Source organism: Muntiacus reevesi, chromosome 6 (assembly GCF_963930625.1).
Source record: "Muntiacus reevesi chromosome 6, mMunRee1.1, whole genome shotgun sequence".
Lineage (NCBI taxonomy): Eukaryota > Metazoa > Chordata > Mammalia > Artiodactyla > Cervidae > Muntiacus > Muntiacus reevesi.
The window spans coordinates 101,841,860-101,866,478 of NC_089254.1; the positions used below are offsets into that span (position 1 = coordinate 101,841,860).

Genomic DNA, 24,619 nt, shown 5'->3' on the forward strand with positions numbered 1-24,619 from the left:
GCTTTGTATCCCATGCCCTCGCTGCCTCTGCGGTGGGCGGGGGTCTGTACAGAGGCCGGAGCCCTGGGCTCTGCCTTTGTGCGGAGAGGAGGCAGAAGGTTGGGAACCGGCTCTCCCACCGCGGCCCCACCTGTGCGAGCGCTCACGCCCGTGCTCTGGTCCCTTCTGCTTCCCTAGAGGGCTTCCTCGCCAGTTTTCTGCACTTTCTCTACCGTGGAACTAGTTCCTTTCCTCTGCTGCTTCTTTTTTCTCTAGCATGTGCAACGATCTTTGAAAGCAGTTTAACCTGTCCCTTCTTCCCCAAGTCTGGCAAGGTAGACAGGTGCTACCTAGAATCCTCACGTTATAGATGGGGCAACCGGTCCAGAGAGATTTAAGTGTGAACACGTAGCACGGGGGCGCTAGAAAGTAACTTCCGTGGCGGCTAGAGAAAGAATTCACCACCACCCCGGGTTACCTTCGAAAATCAGGTGTGTGAAGGACTGCAGCTGTGAATCAACCTTTGAGCAGTTTTTTTTTTGGGGGGGGGGGGGAGGAGCGGTATGTAACATTGATTAAGAAAGCTTGGTCATCTTAAAATACAGGTGAGAAAATGGACTATCGTCTTGAAAAATTGACCACAGACAGGCACGTTGGTAACTAAATATTTTTATTTCACATCTGGATTCAGTTTCACATGTATTTGCATAAATAATTTAAAAATGATCTCTAATGATTAACTATGCACAACTGCATGCTAGTTCAAGGGGTCCCACTTTCATTCTCCACTCACAACACAACCCTCACTCTGTCGTAGCACCAGAGAGGAGAGAGAGGCTGGTCTCTTTCTTTACAGCAACACTGAGTTTGCATTACATAAAGCAGCTGGGTAGGTTCTACTTGTTTTAAATTGTATTAATCAGGTTAGTGATTTTTTATTTATCATTAAAAGATAATACCCCAAACTGTTAAGGTCAGAATCAAATGGTGCGGTTCTAGCATCCCAAGCTAGAAGGAGTTATTTTTTCAGTGAGAGGGAATCCACATGACTGAGAAAGCTAATGTTATTATTAGACAGAAGCAAGCATCTAAGGATCGACAGGAGGAGGCCCATGTGCCGGACACTACGGAACTTCAGAGCTTCCTCAGCTTCAAAATTACAAACTGTTTTCTGGGGGTACATGGCATGATTAATGAGTAATCAGGACTGAATTTTAGAGTGAGATGATCCACGTTAACTTTCCAACTGAATCTAATAGAGCATATTTACTTTAACAAATAATGATTCCCCCCCACCCCTGTCACAGTAAAACTGAAATTTGTCATTTATAGTGTTACCTGAATGATCAAAACATGACAGTCTTTAAAACTAGCGGGCTTCCCAGGGGACAGGTTTCGAGTCCTGCCAGCCAAGGTGGACAGTTCTTCTTGAGCATGATGTTGTTGGCAAACGAGGTATGTCAGAGGCACAGCGACGGAGGTCGGGACTGGTCAGTTTCTGATGGCCATGGTCCACAGCAGGGGACGGTCGGTCTCCACAGTCACAACACCGGATCCGTCGTAGGTGTTGGAAGTGCTCACTAGTGTTCCAAAACCAAGCATCTGATGTGCTGTGAGAACATAAGAAAACAAAGGTTTGGTGACAGCCAACATCCCTCCAGTGTAGAATGACTTTGTTGAGAATTACCAAAACGCAATTAAGCACACACTTGGAATTAACAGATGATCTATAAGTGAGACTCTAAAGCTGAAAGTTTCTGTAACTTGCTGTGACCACTCCTCCTAGAGTTGGCTACAGGTTATTTATCCGTTTGGGGTATTTGTCAGTCTCAACACTAAATTTCAGTTAAGTGTTTTCTTTTTCTTCTTTACCAATTGTAAAACCAACATCCATTTCTGTAATAGGTTACTTACTTCCTTGCCTGGGTGCAATTTTAATTTTTTTGATAATTCAGAATTAACATTTTAATATTTAATTAAGGTCTATAAAAAGGCAGTTTTAGTTAAGAGTATAAATGATATTGGACAGAAAGCTAATTACTTAAAAAAAAACACTATAGGATTTTGGTCATTTTTTCCTCATAAAAAAAGAGAAGCCAGTGTGAACAAGGCTCACTTTCTGTAAAATTACTCGGAACTCAGAGGTCAAAAAGCAGACTTTCAGGTCATTACTTAATTGTCAAAATAAAGGTTTTGTACTTAAGTTGTATTATTAAAATGTATATATTTATAAATTACATAAATCTGTACACAAGTATATATATATATTTCCTAACAAAAGTTTGCTGAAGTTAACATGTAGGAATCCATTGGTAACCTCATTTCTCTTTGCTTATAAAAGAGCAATTCACATTATCGACATGACTTTAAATCATGACTGTCCTATCACCATGCCCTGATATCATCAGAAGAAATCAGAAAGGGAAAAATAAATGTTACGCAGAGAAATAAACAAATGTCCGGAGCTAGAAAAGGCCTCTTTTCCTTTCAACATAGTGCAACTATGAAGTTACACAGCTTTGAAGTAAATAAAATAATTCAATTATAATGGTCACTGCCCGCTAGAGGGAGCCTGTTATCTTTCTGAGGAAATCTTGAAAAGGCGATTTAAAAATTCAGAAACAGTATTATAGGATAATATATCATCAGTATTACCCGTTCACACAGTTTACTTATTAAAAGTCAAACTATTTCTTTTTCATAGCTGTCAACACGTTTACTATGCAAACAGGAAGTTAGAAAGGGAAACTGCAGGAGTGCAGAGTCAGCCTCCTGTGACTGCGGCCCTGAGAGGCAAGTCAGTGCTCTTGCCTCTCCGGTAATACACTGTGGGAAATTCTGAGAGAGATGGGCATACCAGACCACCTGACCTGCCTCTTGAGAAACCTGTTTGCAGGTCAGGAAGCAACAGTTAGAACTGGACATGGACCAACAGACTGGTTCCAAATAGGAAAAGCAGTACATCAAGGCTGTATATTGTCACCCTGCTTATTTAACTTATATGCAGAGGACATCATGAGAAATGCTGGGCGGGGTGAAGCACAAGCTGGAATCAAGATTGCCGGGAGAAATATCAATAACCTCAGAATGCAGATGACACCACCCTTATGGCAGAAAGTGAAGAAGAACTAAAGAGCCTCTTGATGAAAGTGAAAGAGGAGAGTGAAAAAGTTGGTTTAAAGCTCAACATTCAGAAAACTAAGATCATGGCATCTGGTCCCATCACTTCATGGGAAATACATGGGGAGACAGTGGAAACAGTGTCAGACTTTATTTTTTTGGGCTCCAAAATCACTGCAGATGGTGACTGCACCCATGAAATTAAAAGATGCTTACTCCTTGGAAGGACAGTTATGACCAACCTAGATAGCATATTAAAAAGCAGAGACATTACTTTGCCAGCAAAGGTCCGTTTGGTCAAGGCTATGGTTTTTCCAGTGGCCATGCATGGATGTGAGAGTTGGACTGTGAAGAAAGCTGAGCACTGAAAAATTGATGCTTTTGAACTATGGTGTTGGAGAAGACTCTTGAGAGTCCCTTGGACTGCAAGGAGATGCAATCAGTCCATCCTAAAGGAAATCAGTCCTGAATATTCATTGGAAGGACTGATGTTGAAGCTGAAACTCCAGTACTTTGGCCACCTGATGAGAAGTGCTGACTCATTTGAAAAGACCCTGATGCTGGGAAAGATTGAGGGCAGGAGGAGAAGGGGACGACAGAGGATGAGACAGTTGGATGGCATCACTGGCTCAATGGACATGGGTTTGGGTGAACTCCGGGAGTTGATGATGGACAGGGAGGCCTGGCATGCTGCAGTTCATGGGGTCGCAAAGAGTCGGACACGACTGAGCGACCGAACTGAACTCTGCATATGAGTTAAATAATCAAGTGACAATATACAGCCTTGATGTACTCCTTTCCTGATTTGGAACCAGTCTGTCTAGTTCTAACTGTAGTTTCTTGACCTGCATACAGATTTCTCAAGAGGCCGGTCAGGTGGTCTGGTATTCCCATCTCTTGAAGAATTTTCCACAGTTTGTTGTGATCCACACAGTTAAAGGCTTTGGCGTAGTCAATAAAGCAGAAGTTTTTCTGGAACTCTCTTGCTTTTTCAATGATCCAATGGATGTTGGCAATTGATCTCTAGTTCCTCTGCTTTTTCTAAATCCAGCTTGAACATCTGGAAGTTCACGGTTCATGTACTATTGAAGCCTGGCTTGGAGAATTTTGAGCATTAGTTTGCCAGCATGTGAGATGTGTGCAATTGTGCGGTTGTTTGAGCATTCTTTGGTATTGCCTTTCTTTGGGACTGGAATGAAAACTGATCTTTTCCAGTCCTGTGGCCCCTGCTGAATTGTCCAAATTTGCTGGCATATTGAGTGCAGCACTTGTACAACATCATCTTTTAGGATTTTAAATAGCTCAAAGGGAATTAGCTTAGTGTCTGTTTTTCCTGATATGAGTATGGCTACTGTTGCAGTGGAAAGGAAAAAAGAGGAATTAAGTTTTATTCTTTCCCTTTCTTGAGAACAAAGAAGATAAACAGAACAGTGAGCAAGGCCTGAACATTCGTAGTTTTTTGTTTTCACTTTAACTGCTCCTAACTCTGAATGTCTATGACTAAGTTTGCTTTTCTGTCCCCTGACTCTGTATGAGCTGTACATTTCACACCTATATGCCAAATACAGCCTGTAACTGGTGTTCATCTTCAGAGCAGTCTCTTGTCTTGTAGTTACCCATCAGAAAGAAGGCTGCAGAGCCACAGAATCGTCAGACTCAGTTACTGGGTTACTGACACCGGTCTATGACTGGTTTTGAAACAATGCAAGAGGAAGAAGACAAGATCCAAGTACCTTTGTTCCTCATCACCGACTCCTGACGGCAAGCCTTCATCTTATGTAAGCCCCTAGATTCCTCATGGAGCGGGAAGCACATTTCTTGAGGGAAAAGCCTACTGTGTTCCCCTCTCCGCCTGCTGAGAATTAAAGACACCTGTCTCCGTATTGTTTATTTGCCTTCAGTGGGTAGAAAAAGCCAAATTTGGGGGCAGCAATGCTACCTTTCTTTTCTTGGTTATCATTTGCTTGAAATACCTTTTTCCATCCTTTCAGTCTCAGTCTGTGTCTTTAAAGTGAACCTTTTTGCAGGCAGTATATTTTTTTTATTTTGCTTTTTAAGTCAGTCAGCCAATTCTGTGTCTTTGAAGAATTTTATCCCTTATGGTTAAAGTAATTATTGCTGGAGGACTTACCACTGCCATTTTGTTATTTTGCTGTTTTGTAGCTCCAATGTTCCTTGCTGCTTATCCTGCTGCCTTTTTTTGTGATGATGACTTACTGTACTGGTGTACTTTCACTTTTTCATGATCTTTTGTATAACAAGTTTTTCCTCTGTGGTTACCATGAGCCTTATATAAACCATCTTACAATTATGATATCCTATTTTAAGCTGATGACAACTTAACTTCAATAGCATTTCTGCAATTACAATTTACTTCTTCCTCTGTTACAATCTACATTTTTGTATTGTGTATACAGTAACAACTATAGAAGTTATGGCTTAACATTTTTAAAAAACTTTTAAACCAGAGCTGTAAGAGAATTATGTGCCACTATTACCATATTAAATAATCTGACTTTGATTATTTACCAATACCGGGAAGTTATATACCTGTGTTCATCTGATTTTATGATGTAAATGAGCATTATTTTATTTCTGTGTGAAGAACTCCCTTTAGCATTTCTTGTAAGGCAGGCCTAGTGGTGATAAACTCATTCAGCTTCTGTTTGTTCAGGCAATTATGCCTTCATTTCTGAAGGACAGCTTTGCCAGGTATAGAATTGTTGACAGATTTTTTTCTTCCAATATTTTGAATATATTATCCCATTCTCTCCTGGCCTGAAAAATTTCTTTTGAGAAATCTGCCTGTTATGGGAATTCCCTTAAATGTAATGTGTTGCTTTCTCATGCAGCTTTGAAAGTTCTAAAGGTCAACAACAGAAAAGGCTTATTTGGGTCACTCTGCTGATATTTGGTGTCCTTTGGGCCTCATGAATCTAAATGTCCATTTCTTTCCTTCTTTTTCAGCAAGTATTGCTTTCTATGGGCTTCCCTGGTGGCTCAGATGGTAAAGAATCTGCGTGCAGTGTGGGAGACCTGGGTGTGATCCCTGGGTTGGGATATCCCCTGGAGGAGGGCATGGCAACTCACTTCGGTATTCCGGCCTGGAGAACCCCCATGGACAGAGGAGCCTGGTGGGCTACAGTCCGTGGGTGTGCAAACAGCCGGACTTGACTGAGCAGCTGAGCACAACACACACAGCTTTTGTGTATTTTCCGCCCCTGTATCCTCCTGGGTGCACGTAACACAGACGTCATTTCTCCTGACAGTGTCCTGTCAGTCACCCAGGCTTTCTTCAGCTCTTTTCCTCTGAGGGGATAATTTCAAATGCCCTGTCATTGCTTCTTTCTACTGCATGGTCAGTTCTGCTTTTAAAGCTCTCTACTGAATTTTTCGAGCTCAGTCATTATATTCTTTAGATCGAGGACTTCTGTATGGTTTATTTTTGATGGTTCCTATTTTTTGTTGCTCTCATTTTGTTCATGCAGTTTTTTTCCCCCCTGATTTCATTAAGTTATCTGTCTTCTTATAGTTCACTAAAGAGGATCATTCTGAATTCTTTGAATTTTGTGGATTTCCATTTCTTCAGGGTCCTTTATTGGCATTTTATTATAATAGATTCCACTGGTACTATTATGTTCACCTGATTTTTCCTGATCCCTGATTTCTTACATTGGTATCTGCACATGTGAGCAAACAGTCTCTTCTAGACTTAACAGGTTACATTTGGCAGAGACAGTCCTTCCAGTCAGCTCAGCTTGGGATTGTGGAGATGTGAGCTGGTAGACCCCTTGGGCAGGTGGGGCTTGCCATCAGGGTGGTCTTTGTGGGCAAGGCCACTGCCTGAGCTCTGAAGTTGCAGGGTGTATATGATGGCTGGACAGGACTGCTGGCTTGGTTCTCTTGCTAAGGCTTTTGGAGGGGGTTCTGTGGTTGCCTGGGTTCTCTGGTCGGGCTGCCTGGATGGTCAGGACTAGGTACTGTACTTGTTAGCAGCTATGGTTATGAATTAGCTTGCCTGCTTGACCAGGACAGCCGAATGGACCCCGGAGTCAGCACAGCCCACTGTTTAAGGACCTAAATTGTGCACCAGATTCTCCGGCCAGACACAGTTGCTGGTTTTGCAGGGCAGGTGGTGAGACCCACGGGTTCTGTTCTCTGCTCAAGTACCACTGTATGTGGGGCTGCAGGACGGGCGCCACAGTTTCCCATGTGCGAGAGGATGGTTCAGCCTGACCCTGCATTCTAGGATTGTCACAACAGTGTCCTGTCTGTGGACCGTTGTTAGGGCTTCCTGTGAAGGCGACCAAAGTGGGGAATGACCTATGTTTCCATCCTCATGACGTCACTCCTTCACAGGCTACTTTTTCATTTCTACCCCAGAAGACTGGCTGGCTGAACATTTAATTTCAATTCAACATTTAAAACATTCAAATTCAAAATTTTTCCCATTTTTGTTTGTACAGAGCATAGAGGACCTAAACATAGTTGTTCTAAGACAACCAGTCAGTCTGTTTTTAACTGTAGACAAAAAATAAAAGTGATAGCTATATTTGAAACCATAAGCAACAACATAATGTGTGATAAACATAACCTAAAATTGCTTGCTTTGTTTGAATATAAAAGTTGTGTCTTATCTATTTGCTTCAAAGACATCACTGTCAATTGTTTTAAGGAAAAACCGTAGTCTAATGATAATAAGAATATTGGCTTGTGAGGACTGGTTAAATTCCTCTCCCAATGAAATTTAATGTGAATTATATTATGGAAAACAGAGGCATAGTCTGACTTTGAGGTTTTCATAGTCTGACTTTTTGAGACTTTCATGTTTTAGAGAAATAGAACTTAAAAATATGAGAAACATTAAAATTTTCATCCATTATCTCAAACTTTTCTCTCCCAGAGCAAAGGATGAGAACTAGGCACTTAATATTCTTTTGCTCTCAGTGATGTCCCACAGCTTTTCTCCAAAGCTGGAAAGACTAAAGACTGCAAAGCCGAGGTTGGCACATTGGCAGAATTCAAATATTCAGCTCTCTTCCTGTCAGCTGGAGGGAAGGAGGGCCATTTGCCCTGGATTCCAGCCCACCTTACTTCTATAAGTAACAGAGTGAGGCTGTGTTCTTCTGAAGTGGGTGAGTAAGTGTGTGCTAGTCACTTTAATCACGTCCAACTCTTTGCAACCCTATGGACTGTAGCCCGTCAGGTTCCTCTGTCCATTGGATTCTCCAGGCCAGAATACTGGAGTGGGTTGCCCCAGGGATCAAACCCGCATCTCTTGCATTGTAGGCTGATTCTTTACCGCTGAGCCACTTGGGGAAGCCCCTCTGAAGTGGGTGACAGTGTGTAAAGGAGTCCTTTGGAGGCCTCTGATGCACTCAAGCATAGGAAAGCAAGAACAGGAAGCACTTGATCCCTCTGCATCTGTGTGACTGTTCTGCTTAGATGCCACCAGGGAGGCATCTCGCTGTCAAAACGTATGAGCCCCTTCATAATGTTAGTAGGTCAGACCTAGGATTAAACCTTGGCTCTCCCACTCTCTAGTTCTATGAACTTGGTTATTTAACTTTCCAACTTCAGTTTCCTCATATGCAAAGTGTGGATAATCATGTCTACCTCATAGAGAAGCTGTATAGATTATAGTCAAAATTCTAACACATAATAAATATTCAAGAAATTTTCATCCCTTTTGCTTTCTCCTGTTACTCTGCCAATAAGATCAGAATTTCCTCTCCTACCTTAACAGTCTCTTAAAATGAAAAAAAAAAAAAGAGAGAGAGATGTCATAATTTGAACATTTAGCAAATGCCTTAATTCAGTTACTATTTTATAGCCAGCTGATAGACAGAATGAGATAAATTCTGCCATGCTAGGTTATGTGTGGTACTTAAAATAGTTTCAGGTGTCATCTACATACATGTATAAACTTATGTGTTTGACTTGTAATTATGAAGGTTATAGACCCTGTGCTCGCACTAAGGATACAGACGTGAATGCATATGCCTTCAAGTACTTTACATTTTAGTAAAAGGTAAAGATGTGTATATAGTCTGATTCAGGAGATGGGGTGGAAGCGTGAGGCAGGAGCTAATGAGGTTGGAGCCAAAATGGGTTATATATTCTAATGGGAGGCCACAGACTCCCATCCCCCAGAAGCCTGACTTCCCCAAAATCTGTAAGTTTAAGAAATTATTAAAAAAGTAATGCAAACATATCTAAAATCCAATAAAACTGAGGGAGTAAAAGAAAAGGAAGTGAACAAGTGTTGTCTGGGAGATGCTTGGCAAAGAAGTGGTATTTCGGATGGAGTAATTCTCCTTCATTCAGGACGTTATTGGACCACTTACTGTGTTCAAGGTATAGCAGGTTTTTATCTGCAATTTACAGATGAGGAGAATGAAGCTCAAGAGGTTAAATCCACAGGCTGTGATGATCATAAAAGTTGTTAGACACATGTTACTAAGGGAGGTTAAAGCAATACTTTGAAGAGCTCTTAAAAAAAGAAGTGATGCTGGTCTGTTTTCCTGAACTGCAGAACTGTCAGCAGGCTGACAAAGCAGGGTAAGTGGATGACTTAGTGAGACCCATAAAACCACTTTCAAGACTTAAAGGAATATTGTCTCTTCCATACAGACACATGTTTAATGAACCTATTATGATGAATCTCTAGGTTCCCTACCATTCTGGAATATTAGGTTAAGTTCTAGCTAGGAGTTAATTAGACTTACTGGACATCATTAACTATTTCAGACATAATGGAACCACTGTATGCTCTATATCCATCAATTATTCTCTGAAGATGCTCAGCCTATTTAGAGTAATGGCTGTACATTAAGAAAATGTCACTCAGGTTTCGTTAGCAGAAAAGCAAACCATCTGCCTCTAAAACCAATTCTCTGTGATTGGTCTTTACACTTTTAATTTTTTGAACTACAGATTTTAAAAATGTCTTTATGTATATAGGTGAGACAGACTCTCTTTAAAATTGCTAATTTACATTTTATAATAGGAACTCTGAGTAGGAGTATTATTATTAAAACAGCATTTATATTTTGCTGTTATAAAATAGCATTTATATTATGGTGGTTCTTGAAATTTTCAAAAATTGATATATTGCTTTTTCATTTTTTTGAAGGCAGAAAGTCAGACTGTTTCTAGTTTTGATGTGTAGAGTACATGAAACTTCTACTCTCTTAGCAAGTTTCAAATATTCAACTCACTATGCATTATTAACTGTAGTCACTATGCTATATTATCACATCCCCATGACTTACGATCACTTTCACACACTTCTCCCATCCTTTCACCCCCCCCCCCCCACCACTTCTGGCAATCACTAGTGTGTTCTTTGTATCTATAAGACTGGTTTTTATTGAATATTTTAGATTCCACACATAAATCAGATCACCCTGTATTTCTTTCTCTGTCTGATGTATTTCACTTAGCATAATGCCCTCAAGGTCCATCCATGTTGCTACAAATGGCAAGATTTCCTTCTTTTTATAGCTGAATAATATTCCTCTGTGTGTGTATAAAATCTCACATTTTCTTTCTCCATTTATCCATTGACAGACACAAAGTCCTTAAAGTTGTTTCCATGCCTTGACTATTGCAAATAATGTTGCAGTGAACATGAGGGCAAAGACAGCCTTTCAAGTTGGTGTTTTCCTTTTCTTTGGATTAAATACCCAGAAATGGGACTGCTGGGTTAGATAAAAGTTCTCTTCTCAATCTTTTGAGGAACCTCAATACTCTTTCCCATAGTGGCTGCACCAATTTACATTTTCACCACAACGCATAAGGGTTCCCTTTTCTCTACAGCCTCAGCAACACTTGCTATCTTTTTTGATAAGAAGAGAAGTCCAACAGGTGTGAGGTGAATATAACTGACTGTGGCTTTGATTTGCATTTCCCTGATGATTAGTGAGGCTGAGAACATTCTCATGTACCAGTTGGCCACCTGTATGTATGTCTCCTATGGAAAAAAAGCTTTTCAGATCTCCTGCCCATTTTTTAATTGGATTGCTTGGATTTTTACTATTGAGTTGTATGAGTTCTTTATATATTTTAGACATTAGTACCGTATCTATGATTGGCAAATATTTTCTCCCTTTTAGTAGGTTGAGTTTTCATTTTGTTAATGGTTTCCTCTGCAGAAGATGGCTTCCTTTCCTGCACAGAGGCTTTTCATAGTTTAGTATAGTCCCATTTATTTGTTATTTTTTGCTTCTGTTATCTTTGCTTCTGGTGTCAAATCCCAAAAAAATCACTGCCAAGTAAATGACAAGGCACTTTTTCTGTATATTTTTGTCTTGGAGTTTTATGGGTTCAGGTCTTATGTTAAAACCTTTAATCCATTTTCAGTTCATTTTTATGTATGGTGTAAGAGAGAGGTCCAGTTTCATTCTTTTACATGTGGCCATCTACTTTTCCCTATAGCATTTCTTTCTCCATTGTATTCTTGGCTTTATTGTCAAAAATTAGTTGACCATATTTGCATGGGTTTATTTCTGGGGCTGTTTGGGTCCACTGATCTGTGTGTCTTCTTTTATGCTAGTATCATACTGTTCGATTATTATAGCTTTGTTATATAGATCAGGAAACATGATGCCCTGGCTATGTTAAGACTGCTCTGGCAATTGGTGGTCTTTTGTGGTTCCATAGAAATTATACAATTGTTTGTTCTATGGCTGTGAAAAATGCCCCTGGAATTTTGATAGGGACTGCAATGAATCTGCAGATTATTCTGAGTAGTATCGACATTTTAACAATAATAATTCTAGTAATGGGACGTCTTTCCATTTATTTTGTTGCTGTTGTTCATCACTCAGTCCTGTCTGACTCTTTGTGAGCCCCATGGACTGCAGCACGCCAGGCTTCCCTGTCCTTCACCATCTCCCGGAGCTAGCTCAAACTCATGTCTATTGGGTTGGTGATGCCATCCAACCATCTCCTCCTCTGTCGTGACCTTCCATTTATTTTAGTCTTATTCAATTTCTTCTAACTATGTCTTACAGTTTTCAGTGTGGAGATCCTTCACCTCCTGGGTTAAATTTATTTAGGCATTTAATATGTAGGTATTATTTTCGATGAAATTGTAAATGAAATTTTTTTAGTTCCTCTTTCTGATAATTCATTATTAGTATATTGAAGTACAACAAATGTTTGTATTGATTTTTTTGTATCCTACAACTTCACTGAATTCACTTATTGGTTCTAACAGGTTTTTGGTGAAGTTGTTAGGGTTTTCTCTATGCAATGTCATGTAATTTGCAAATAGTAACAATTTCACTTTTTCTTTTCCAATTTAGATGCCTTTTATTTCTTTTTCTTGCCTAATTGTTCTGGCTAGGACTTCCAATACTATGTTGATAAAAGTGGTGAAAGTTGGCTATTTTACATGCATTTAATTCAATATACAAACAAATTATCATTTTAATACGTCACCAACATAAAAAATAATTATTGAGATTTTTTACTTTATCATATTAAGTCTCTGAAATCTGGTATGTATTATATTTACACTTACAGCATATCTTAATTTGGACAAGTCACATTTGAAGTGTTCAAGAGCCAAAGGTAGCTAGTGGTTACCATATTGATTAGACAGTACAGCTCTAGGTTATTTAAACAGAAACCATACTTAAGATTAAATTATCTGTTTTTCCAGAGGAACATTGTCTTTTGGATTAATTATACGAATACTGATTTTCATTTCACCTGCATAAAGGGACTTTTACATTCAAAGTAAGCATATCAAATCCATTTGAAATGACTTCCTCTTATTATAGGAATGAATCAAGAAATACTCAGATACTTGGCATATGCTCAGCAGTGAGAAAGACTGAGTCTTCTGCCCTTCGGGATGAAGGTTTAAAAATATGTAGCAGAAATGAAAAACAAACTGAAAATGCAAGCCTAACTTAAAATCAGCAGCAGAATGTATGTGTATGTGTGTGTGTGTAGTCACTCGGTTGTGTCCAACTCTTTGTGGCCCCATGGACTATAGCCCACCAGGCTCCTCTACCCATGGAATTTTCCAGGCAAGAACACTAGAATGGGTTGCCATTTTGAACTCCAGTGGATCTTCCAGACCCAGGGATCAAACCTGCATCTCCTGTACTGACCCGAGGATTCTTTTTCTTTTTCATTTATTTTTATTAGTTGGAGGCTAATTACTTTACAGTATTGTAGTGGTTTTTGCCATACATTGACATGAATCAGCCATGGATTTACATGTGTTCCCCATCCCGATCCCCACTCCTGCCTCCCTCCCCATCCCATCCCTCTGGGTCTTCCCAGTGCACCAGCCCTGAGCACTTGTCTCTTGCATCCAACCTGGGCTGGTGATCTGATTCACCCTTGAAAGTATACTTGTTTCAATGCTATTCTCTCAGAACATCCCACTCTCGCCTTCTCCCACAGAGTCCAAAAGTCTGTTCTGTACATCTGTGTCTCTTTTTCTGTCTTGCATATAGGGTTATCATTACCATCTTTTTAAATTCCATATATATGCATTAGTATACTGTATTGGTGTTTATCTTTCTGGTTTACTTCACTCTGTATAATGGGCTCCAGTTTCATCCACCTCATTAGAACTGATTCAAATGAATTCTTTTTAACGGCTGAGTAATATTCCAGGGTGTATATGTACCATAGCTTCCTTATCCATTCATCTGCTGATGGGCATCTAGGTTGCTTCCATGTCCTGGTTATTATAAACAGTGCTGCGATGAACATTGGGGTGCACGTGTCCCTTTCAGATCTGGTTTCCTTGGTGTGTATGCCCAGAAGTGGGATTGCTGGGTCATATGGCAGTTCTATTTCCAGCTTTTTAAGGAATCTCCACACTGTTTTCCATAGTGGCTGTACTAGTTTGCATTCCCAGCAACAGTGTAAGAGGGTTCCCTTTTCTCCACACCCTCTCCAGCATTTATTGCTTGTAGACTTTTGGATAGCAGCCATCCTGACTGGCGTGTAATGGTACCTCGTTGTGGTTTTGATTTGCATTTCTCTGATAATGAGTGATGTTGAGCATCTTTTCATGTGTTTGTTAGCCATCTGTATGTCTTCTTTGGAGAACTGTCTGTTTAGTTCTTTGGCCCATTTTTTGATTGGGTCATTTATTTTTCTGGATTTGAGCTGCAGGAGTTGCTTGTGTATTTTTGAGATTAATCCTTTGTCTGTTGCTTCGTTTGCTACTATTTTCTCCCATTCTGAGGGCTGTCTTTTCACCTTGCTTATAGTTTCCTTTGTTGTGCAAAAGCTTTTAAGTTTCATTAGGCCCCATTTGTTTATTTTTGCTTTTATTTCCAATTTTCTGGGAGGTGTGACCAGAGGATTCTTTACCGCTAGTGCCACCTGGGATGCCCTAGTAGAATATAAACCACATCCCGTAAGGAATATTGTGACTCCTTCTTGGACATGTGGCAGATAGTCCTCTAATTGTACCACTTACTCCAAATCATCACCTCTCCTTCCCACTCCTCTAAATGCCTTGTCTGATCACAGCTCTCTCTGGTGAAAGAATACTGAGGGGCTCCAGTTGCCTTTAACCTTCCTGCCCCCGACCCTACACGTAATGGCCTGACAGTTGTCTTCAATGCCTGACAATGGCCTTCATTGTCTAATTCCTCTCCTATAACCTGCTTGCCAGCAGCCCCCATGCTACTTGCTTTTCCCTTAATAAACCTAAATGTAAGACTAGATACTAATAAATTCTTAGAGGAGAACATAGGCAGAGCACTCTCTGACATAAATCACAGCAATATCTCTAGATCCACCTCCTAATAAAAATTAAAAAAAAAATTCTACAAACAGGACCTAATTAAACCTAAAAACTTGGGCACAGCAAAGGAAACCATAAACAAAACAAAAAGACAACCCACAGAATGGCAGAAAACATTTGCAAACAAAGTGACTAACAAGGGATTAATCTCCAAATGTCTCAATATTAAAAAAAAACAAAACAGCCCAATCAAAAATGGCTAGCGGATCTGATTAGACATTTCTCCAAAGACAAACAGCCAAAAAGCACATGAAAAGATGCTCCACATGACTAATTATTAGTGAAATGCAAATCAAAATTACAATGAGATATCACCTCATACAAGTCAGAATGATCATCAGAATGTCTACAATCAGTAAATGCTAGACAGTGTGTGGAGCAAAGGGAACATTCCTACACTGCTGAGACAGAGAATACTGAGAGTAACACAAGTAATATATTCAGTAATAAAAAGAATCTCCAAAGGCACGTGGAGAGAGGAAAACCTCTTCTTTACTGAAGACCGTCAACTACTAAAGGAGTTACCAACAGAAGCAGACTATTAGCAAAGCATCATTTTGTACCTTCCAATGTAATAACCGGTTCAGGTGACGACCGCCACTGGATGCTAAAACCACTGAGTAAAATGTTGGGGAGCAAGATATTTACAGTCTCCAAGTAATACTCCATGCAGTACTTTTAATTGAAAAAAAAGAGGAGGTAGCAGACAGATCCTGTGAACATCATCTTAACCAGCAATCAAGCGCAGCATCACCAGTAGAAAGACAAACTGACATTATGTGCCTACCGATACAATGCTGGGGTGAAAACATCACTTATTGTAATAATTTTTGCCAAAGAGGCTTCAGCTGAACATAAATACGGGGAAAGTGTCAGAGTAATGCAGACTGTGAAGCATTTGACAAGCTAGCCGGTCATGTCAGGAAAGATGGAAAAGAGATTTTTCTGGACTTTTAAGAGAGACTAAACTGACATGACAATTAGACACAATGCATGTTTTTTTCCCCCCTAAGTAACAAAGAGTACATTACAGGGAAAATTAAGAGTGTATTATAGAGTACATTATAGTCTATGAGTATAGAGTGCATAACACTATTCTATCAATGCTGTATTTTTTTGGAATAGATAATAATAAGCACTGCTGTTTCATAGGAAAAAATATCCTTGATCTTATGATATACAAGCTGAAGAATTTCAAGGATCAAATATCATGTATTCAGCATAATCTGAATTGGTTCAGAAAGAAAGTACACACACACAGAAATGGAAATACAGGAGAATGTTAACAGCTGGTAAATACGGGTAAAACGAGTATAGATTTTGCTGGTATTAAATTTTTTCTTTAGGTTTGAAATGTTTCAAAATTAAAATTCCAATATTAAAATTTGGACAAAAATTTTGGAAACAGGCTAAGAACTTGTGGAGGGAAAGTGTTTTCATCTTGTTCCTCTTGATTCCCCCAAAGCTGAAGTGATGCCATTATAAGAATCAAAGCAAGAGACAGATGCTCACTGATTTGAAGGGCTTTAAAATAAGTCTGAATGGAAGACAATGAATGCCAGATTGAGGAAGAAGTCAGCTGGCCTTTGACACCTGCATCACAGCTTCTTGGAAGAGCCATAAAAAAGGCGGGTTCAAACCCTGGGTAAGGAAGATCCCCTGGAGGAGGGGATGGCAACCCGCTCCAGTATTCTTGCCAGGAAAATCCCCATGGACAGAGGGGCCTGGGGGGCTACAGCCCATGTGGTCACAGAGTCGGACACGACTGAAGCCAATCAGCACACACGCATGCAAGAGAGATGCAGAGCGATCAGCCTGCTATGTGGGAAGGAGTCCTTCCTTTGTCAACCTATTGAAGCTCAGCAAGGACAACCTTTACTTATTGATGCAGGGGGACCTGAAAATTAACCTGAATCAGTCCCAGAACTTTTCAGCGCCTGGGCAGTGATAAGAGGAGACTTACTACTCATTGTTATGCAGGGCTCTGATAATAAGTCCTTTCTTTCAGGATGTTATCTCTCAAAATCCTCATCTGTAAGACTCCTCCCAAGGTGAGCACTGGTCACCTCTCTATCCTGACAACTAATCCTTCCTTGAACTCAAATGACTAAGGAAGGGCTATTATAATTCTCTTTGAAAGTGGCTGCATTTATCTTCATCTCTCAGAAGTCACACATTCTCCTTGCCCTTGGATTAGAGCCTTCATTAGAAGGCTCCTGATGTTCAATTTTTCTCCCATCTCCCACATTTCCTGTGTCCTGTCTCCACAGCCGGCTGTCCGAAAGACAGATCAAGGAAATGCTGCTGCTTGGGGGAATCAAGGCTGATTAGGCCAGCTAGAAAAATGCCTCCCAGAATTAGGACTTTCAAATGCTCAGGCTTCTCCAAAATAAACAAAAGTTATCGTTTTTCTTTGTTAAAAAGAAAACGTGTTAGCTCATTAAATGCACTAAATTCTTCTCAAAGGCCCCAGATTGCAGTTAAAGAGCCAAATATAGCTATTTTTAGAAAAAAAAAAAAAATACTTTCTGGGTTTATGAAAGAAAAAGGGCCCTCCCAAATCCATAAAATGTGACCTGTTTACATTCATTATTGGTGGCAAAATGAATGATCTGTGTAGAACTGGCCCAAAATTTTTCAGTGTGAAGAGTCCATATCAGATTTAAATGTGCATGCAAAGAGGCGGACATTTGTCTGTCCAAAGGCTGCTCTGAGCTGATTTACTTTGCTCCGTTTTCCTTCACCTTCTGGGGCCCTGCCCTGCCACCTGTGGATGCTGGTGTGCCCCCAAAACATTCACACAAGGGGGAGAACGTTGGCTATATACAGCAAAGGTCATCCCAATTTGTTGCTGATCGGCTGTAGAACACTGGACAAGTCATTCTGTGCTCATGGCCTCAAGTACCAACCAAGAAAATAGGGTTGAACTTCCCACTGTAATATTCTAGGGCTTTTTCTAAAAGTTCCTCAGGCGACCTCAGCATCTATGTGCAAAATGCCAGTAATAGCTGTCCCTGATTACCTCTACCACAGCTGTTGTGAAGATGAAAGGGTTAATGTCCATGAAGAGCTTTGACTTCTCCATAAAGTATTGAAAATTTGTTGTATTATCATCATTTCATCTGCACGGAAGCAGCTTTAAAGTGGCATTTGCTTCTATCCTTCAAATGTCAACAGAGATTATTCTAAGTCCATCAAACAGATGGAAATGGCATAGAAAAGTGAAGAAAGAAAAGAATATGTGAGGTAGCAAAGGATAATTACTTAACATCAATCTCAAACCTGCAGGTGACATCCACACAATCTATGCTGTTTTAGAATTTACCAGTCAAATCAGATAACCCTTAGCAGACTGACAAATAAAAAACATATAAACATTAGGCTTAGAAAAAGGCATAAACATTCTGCGAGGACTGTTACAGGGTGCTGTGAGGGACGAGATGAGAAGAATGACGTGTGGGGTTGGAAGAAGACAGGGGCAGCCCCCAAAAACTGCTCTGAAGGACATAACTCACTTGAATAAGAATTGATTAAACCAGTCTATAAACCAGCCTATTTATGTGCTCTGTGCTCGGCTGCATCTGACTCTTTGCAGCCCCATGGGCTGTAGCCGCCAGGCTCTTCTGTCCATGGAATTTTCCAGGCAAGAATACTGAAATGGGTTGTCATTTCCTACTTCAGGGGAATCTTCCCCACATGGGGATCAAACCTGAGTCTCTTAAGTTTCCTGCGATGGCAGGCGGATTCTTCACCACTGCGCCACCTGGGAACCCCAGTCTATTCATGCTTCATGCATAATGACATTGGTAAGAACTAGGATATATGTTGTTCTAATTGGTGAAGGGACCTATTAACCTTATTGATAACCGTATAGATTTCAACTGGAGACAGTATGTGATGGCAAGAGGTAGATTAAAGCTGTCACCTTGGGTGTAGATGAAAGTGGTGAAAGTGTGGAAATCATAAAGACAGAGACACGTTTTGGCTTGTGACACTGGAAAGAACAAGGTCAGGGGTATCCATGCAAATAAAGCCAGGTGACCCCAAAAGGAGACGAAGGCCTGGTAGAGGAGCCTGGTGGGTTACAGTCCATGGGGTCGCAGAGAGTCGGAAACCATTGAGCTACTGAGCACACACATCAGCATATATATTTGTTTTCTTGTTACTTGAAAACCCCAAACAAAATGGTATGGATTTTCAAAATAACCCATGTGTAGAAGGAACCTCTCCCTAAAGGGAAAAACAGGACCGCTTTGGAGAATGGTTTACAAATTCTGAACACAAGGTACCCCTATTAGGTTACAATGAGGGTTTTTTTTTTTTTTAATACCTGTAACAGTGTACATATTTACACATATTCCTATCTCCCCCAATACACACACCAATATGTGAAAAGAAAACTTGCTATTATTTTCACCACCTAAGAATTAGAAAAACCTCTGCATGTATTCACTGATAAATCTTAGTAGTGAAGGGCGGCTGCCGTCAGAAGTGGATTCTCCCTCTGTGGCTGGCAACACTTAGTTAAATTAATCCGAGGACTCTGAGTCCTTGAGTTTGCAAACGGTGTTGAAGTTCTGATGAACCACGTAAATCTCTCTGAGACTGGCTCAGTCTGGATAACTCTGCTAGATAGACTGCTCCCCGGGGCCCCCTGCTGATGAAACGTCTGCTTCCCACAGGAAAGCATCTCCTTGGTGCCTGCCCCCTGCGTCCTCTCGGGCCCTGCCCTCTCTAGATTCCAAGTCAACTGGGTTCCCTGGGACCGCCTCCCACTACCTCCAGTGCTCTTCCCTCCAGGGCATCAGTACATTCCACATCAACTCTAATGAGAGATGATCCTTCCGATACCTCTCAGTTTGAACCTCTTGTAAGACTTGAAAACGAAATCCCAATGGTCACAGTGGCTTTTCACTGCCTTGTAGAAAAATATTGACAGAAACAGTAGATAGGTGTTTATGATCAAAGCAGAGTTCATTAGATTATGTGGCTATTTTTAGAACAGAATTTCAGTTAGTGAGAGTCTGCCCACTGTCTTTTAGGAAAAACCACACTTATGTCAAATGTTTTATTACTAACAGAAAGGATTTGTTATGGTGAGGGTAGTAAAACAGTGTCTTCTTTGTCCATAAGTGTACAAATGTATACAGCTTTTCTAATAAATTTCATCATAACCTATTTCCATTTTTAATTTCCTCTCACTGATACACAGTGATAATATTTCACATTAGAAATAGCTGGCATCTTACTATATGAATATTATAATGAGTCTGAAAATATTATCCATTCTTAAAAGCAAGCTACTTTAATGCACAAGTAATATATTCCCTCCGGCTCTAGTTGTAATAATCAATCCACTTTTCAATATTCATACCATGGATCCCTTCCTGCTGGCAGCATGAACTTTCCTTTCTTGATGAACTTGCTTTGCATTAACTATTTGCATACAAAGGCTGTGTATTATATTATCCCAGGCTCAAATTTAAGACTTTCTAGTTAGCATTTACTGTATCAGTGGAATAGTGGCATGTATATCCTCACATGTTAAATGTTCAAATGTCTTTTTCTCCCCATCAGGTATATGACTTGGGCTGACTTCTTTTATCACAGAATTTCTAATCTGGAAGGGCCCATGTCTATGATCTAGTTCAGTGGTTTAACACAGATAAAAATGAAGCTGCTCGCACTTTGACCAGTTAGGATCCTAGGCTCAGAGCTTTGTCCATTTGGCTCTGTTGTTGCTTAGTCGCTAAGCTGTGCTATATCTATAGGAAATGCATTAGGTAAAAATTAAGTTGAAAGGCAGCTAATCTACATTCACTTTTAATATGGGAAAGTTATTTCATGGTATAGAAGAAGGCTTAAATGCCAGGGCTTTTATCTGTAATTCTAAAAAAAAGTGATCTCTATCATTAGAGAAAATGGAAAAAATTAATTTGTAAAGAGTGGCTGTATTTTCAGCTATCAGAATGAAAATTAATGTTTCAAAATATCTGACATCAGGTATACCCAAATCAGATGACTATAACATTTTTCTGTAAAAAGGGATGGAGAATGATGATTTTTGGTTATATTAAAAAAATCATTCCTCAAAACCTGAGTTATATAATTCTTATAAGCTAAAGTTATATCAAAGCTGCAGGTTAAGAAGTGATATTTATTTGGCATGATAACAGCCAAATTTACAACAATCTATTTAGTAAAAACAATCATTGCTAAAAAACTGAATTATTTTTAAAAACTGTTAAACCATAAGTATATACATATAGAAGCAGCTTGAGAATATCTTTTCTATATTAGTAATTAAGAAATAAACAAACAATCCCATATATTCCCTGCTAGCATCTTTCCCTGACAGAAAGATACATGCCTGGTTCCTCTGATGCCATGTGGCATCTAGTTGGTAAGAGGCCTCACCAGTAGGCCCCTCTGATTCTGGTCCTGGTTGTGCCTTGCTGATGAGCAGATCTAAGCTCCTCACTTTGGTCCCATCAATAGTAGACGGAGCATCCCAAACCACCCTCTTGATGGTTACAACTGTGACTTCTCAATTTTCTGCTCTTGATCAGACATTTTTTTTCCCGAGAAGCAATCCGGGGCAGTAACTATCTCTCCCCATATTCTTCCTAGAACATCTCAATCATCTCGAAAAACGTGTCTGATCTGAGCTCCTGTGGTCCTCACTCACGAACGCTCACTAGGATGCCTGTGATGCCCTCTGACTACGGGCAGATCCCCGGCTGCAGAGATGACGGACATGATCGTGAGGCCTCTGTTCTCTTCACTTAGTTGAGCTTTTCCAAGGAGTGACTACAGAGTGGCTTCTCCTTGGGCATGGTGGCTGCCTGATGGATCTGGAATCATGTTTGTCTCTGATACTGGCTTTAGGGTGGCTTCACTTCTGAGCAGTGGCCAGCAAGCCTCCTGTGTCACAGTCACATTCCATTAGTGCTAGAATGTCCCACTTTCTATTTCCTGACGGACATGGCAGTTTCCTTTCTTTGAATCAAAGGGGGCATTTCCTACAGAATGCACTGCAGGACTGTGGACTGGTTCCGAGTTGCTGAAGGCATTAATCTGAACTGATAAACTCTGTCTCTTCTGGCCCTCATTCCATAGAAGTCTTATTTTTCCAAATAAGCCCAGAGATACAGACAAGCTAACTCAGTCCCTGTTTCCCTGTCAAGGAATGAAGAAGCCATCTTGGTAGACCGTCTTTCCTTCGAAACATCTTACAAAAGATGTGTAAACTTTCAGCTGGGACCAGGGATGAGCATCCTCTAGATCCAGGCATGAAGTCAGGCATCTGGACACACATCTGTCTCTGATGGATGCCCAGGTGGACTTCTTCCTGGCACCCTCCTGGGCATTTTTCTCAAAAGAGTGATCGATCTCTTCTTGATTCAGGATTTAAATGTGCTTCAGTGTTCTAAATAAATGCTACTTTGTTTTCTATGGCTGCTATTTTGGTAGATCTTTTTATGCTGCTCTAATATTTTAAATAAAAAAGGGACAGATTTTTAAAAGTTTTGCACAAATGCAAAATGCTTTTTTAAGCAGTAATTAGTCTAGTATGGCTCTTATAATGTGCAATGCAAGAATGGTGATGTGTTTATTTAGGACTATTTAAGATAGCTTATGGGGCTTCCCTGACAGCTCAGTTGGTAAAGAATCCGCATGTAAATGATTTTATACAACATGGAAAAATATGTAAAATCTAATTAAAAAGATATCTTTACTCTAAAATAAAAGGCTCATATAGTAATCATATTGAACCTTATTAGAAGATACCTACCAGAGTTGGTGATATAAGCTCATGGCCCTCAAATGCAGAGTTGTAATGCACCACTAAATTAATATACTGGTACATTCTGCAGGCAGAGACATTAAATTTTTAACAGTGCAATTGACTGCATGTAGTTCCACCTTCAAACATGACGCTTGTGAAAAATTGCAAAAGCCATGCTCCTGGTATGTGATATATGTTACTGGTTTCTAAAATACTAAGATAAAAAGATCTACTTTCTGTTCTGATTTAGCCAAAACCCAGTCTGCAAAGAGATTTACACAGTCTCAGCAACAGTCAGGAGATCACTGCAGGAAACAAAACACTACACTGTCTTCTGAGCTTCTCCCGTTCAGCTAATTCATGACATTTGGAGTTAAAGAGATAATATAATTACAGTGGGGGAAAAACTGTCCCTTAAAGCCCTTTTAAAAAAAGAGTATAGTAAATTTCTGTTGTGTTGATTTGATTGCCATTTTAGGATACCTGAAATATCTCTTTGTACACTTGTGATTTTTTTTTTAAACATTTAAAAAATATATGACAAAGGCCAATTACTGTCATCTACATAGACATTCATATGCTTTGTGATGCAAAAGACTAAATTCTTAGGGGCAGAGTAGGGAGCTATATGTAGAGTTTGAAAAAAAATTCTTAGAATTGCACTTGTGTTAAGTATAAAATTTATTGTGAAATCAGACATTAAGAGTGATCTTTTCATGTTTATTAAAATGAGTCATGAGCTTTACAACGGTAAGAAACACTGGACTAAGCAGGCATTCAGTAAGAATGCTGGAAAGAGGGTTGCCCGGACCATTATTCGTTGTGGTCATGGACTTGCTGTGCTCCGTGGTAGGAGACTGACATCATAGCACATGCTGGCAGGAGGCCTGGCTGGAATTAAGGGTGCAGTGTTATGTGCAGATTTAAAGCCTTGGTGCCATGAACAAAAAAACTGTATGAAAATGAGGTGAGGGATGCTATTTTATAATTATGCGTAGAGCTGTTCTCAATTTGTAGAAGTTAGTCTGCCAATTTGACAAATTCCAGTGAAAACCAGGAATCCCTAATTGTTTACATCATGCAAGAATACTTATCTTAAAAATATTAATTCTAAAGTTTGCTCATTACTCAGAATCATGGAAGCCCAGGAGAGACGAGGTTTGTTTTGCTCTCCATTGTACTGCATAGTTAGCAGAGTACTGGGTCTAAGGTGGACTTATTATAAATATTTATTGAGTGAATAAATGAATATTTATTGAATGAATAAATGAGTATCTGAATACAACAATCAACATAAAGACTGAGAGTGACTTCGGTACTGATCCAGAATGACTGTTGACTGGGAATTTGGTGTCTGTTCTACCAACATCCACTCAGGTCCCAGGGTCTAAGTATCAGGTAATACATCCAGACAGCCAAGACACAGACCAGCCCACACTCCTTTGGTACTGATCCATCCTGAGGGTCTTTTACTGACTTCTTTTCCTAGAACTCAGCACTTCCTTACATGGTTATGACAACTGAAGCATGCCAACCCCAGGTGTTCCAGAACTTATTTAATATTGCTTCTCGGCCACCTGAAAGGTGAGTCCAGAAGCACTAGAGGGGAACATGGCCAGAACCCTGTTCCCGTTATTTCCCTTTCCAGCCTTTGAGTTCATGTCATAAAATACCACAGATCCACGGACAAAACTTTAAGAAATGTGTTTCTGATAAGCGAAGTGTTGTGTTAAGCTTTTCAATTTAGCACAACGTTTATGTAGAAGTCGTGGCTCTTCCTAGCTGGTATCAAGGTGTTTCCCTCACTAGATGTAAAAAGCACTTTCTCTATGGCTCAGTGGTTTTACTACTGGAGGAAACATCCCATTAAATTTTCCCATCAGGCAGTAAGGAGAAGAGAGATTCATTATGTGAAGAGAGGCAAGGTAAAGGTTTACTATCTA

General features: G+C 40.0%; 1 protein-coding gene across 7 annotated transcripts in view; it reads right to left on the bottom strand.

The window, feature by feature from the left end:
- Window positions 1-632: 632 nt before the first annotated feature.
- TPK1 (thiamin pyrophosphokinase 1) overlaps window positions 633-24,619 on the bottom strand; it is a 345,650-nt gene continuing 321,663 nt past the window's right edge. For 5 of the 7 annotated variants that reach the window (XM_065939582.1, XM_065939576.1, XM_065939575.1 and 2 more), the window contains one exon: window positions 633-1,589. In XM_065939582.1, the coding sequence (XP_065795654.1) occupies window positions 1,471-1,589 (119 nt within the window). In that variant the 3' untranslated portion in view covers window positions 633-1,470. The remainder of the gene's footprint in view (window positions 1,590-24,619) is intronic. The other 2 variants (XM_065939579.1, XM_065939581.1) reach the window with 1 other exon arrangement.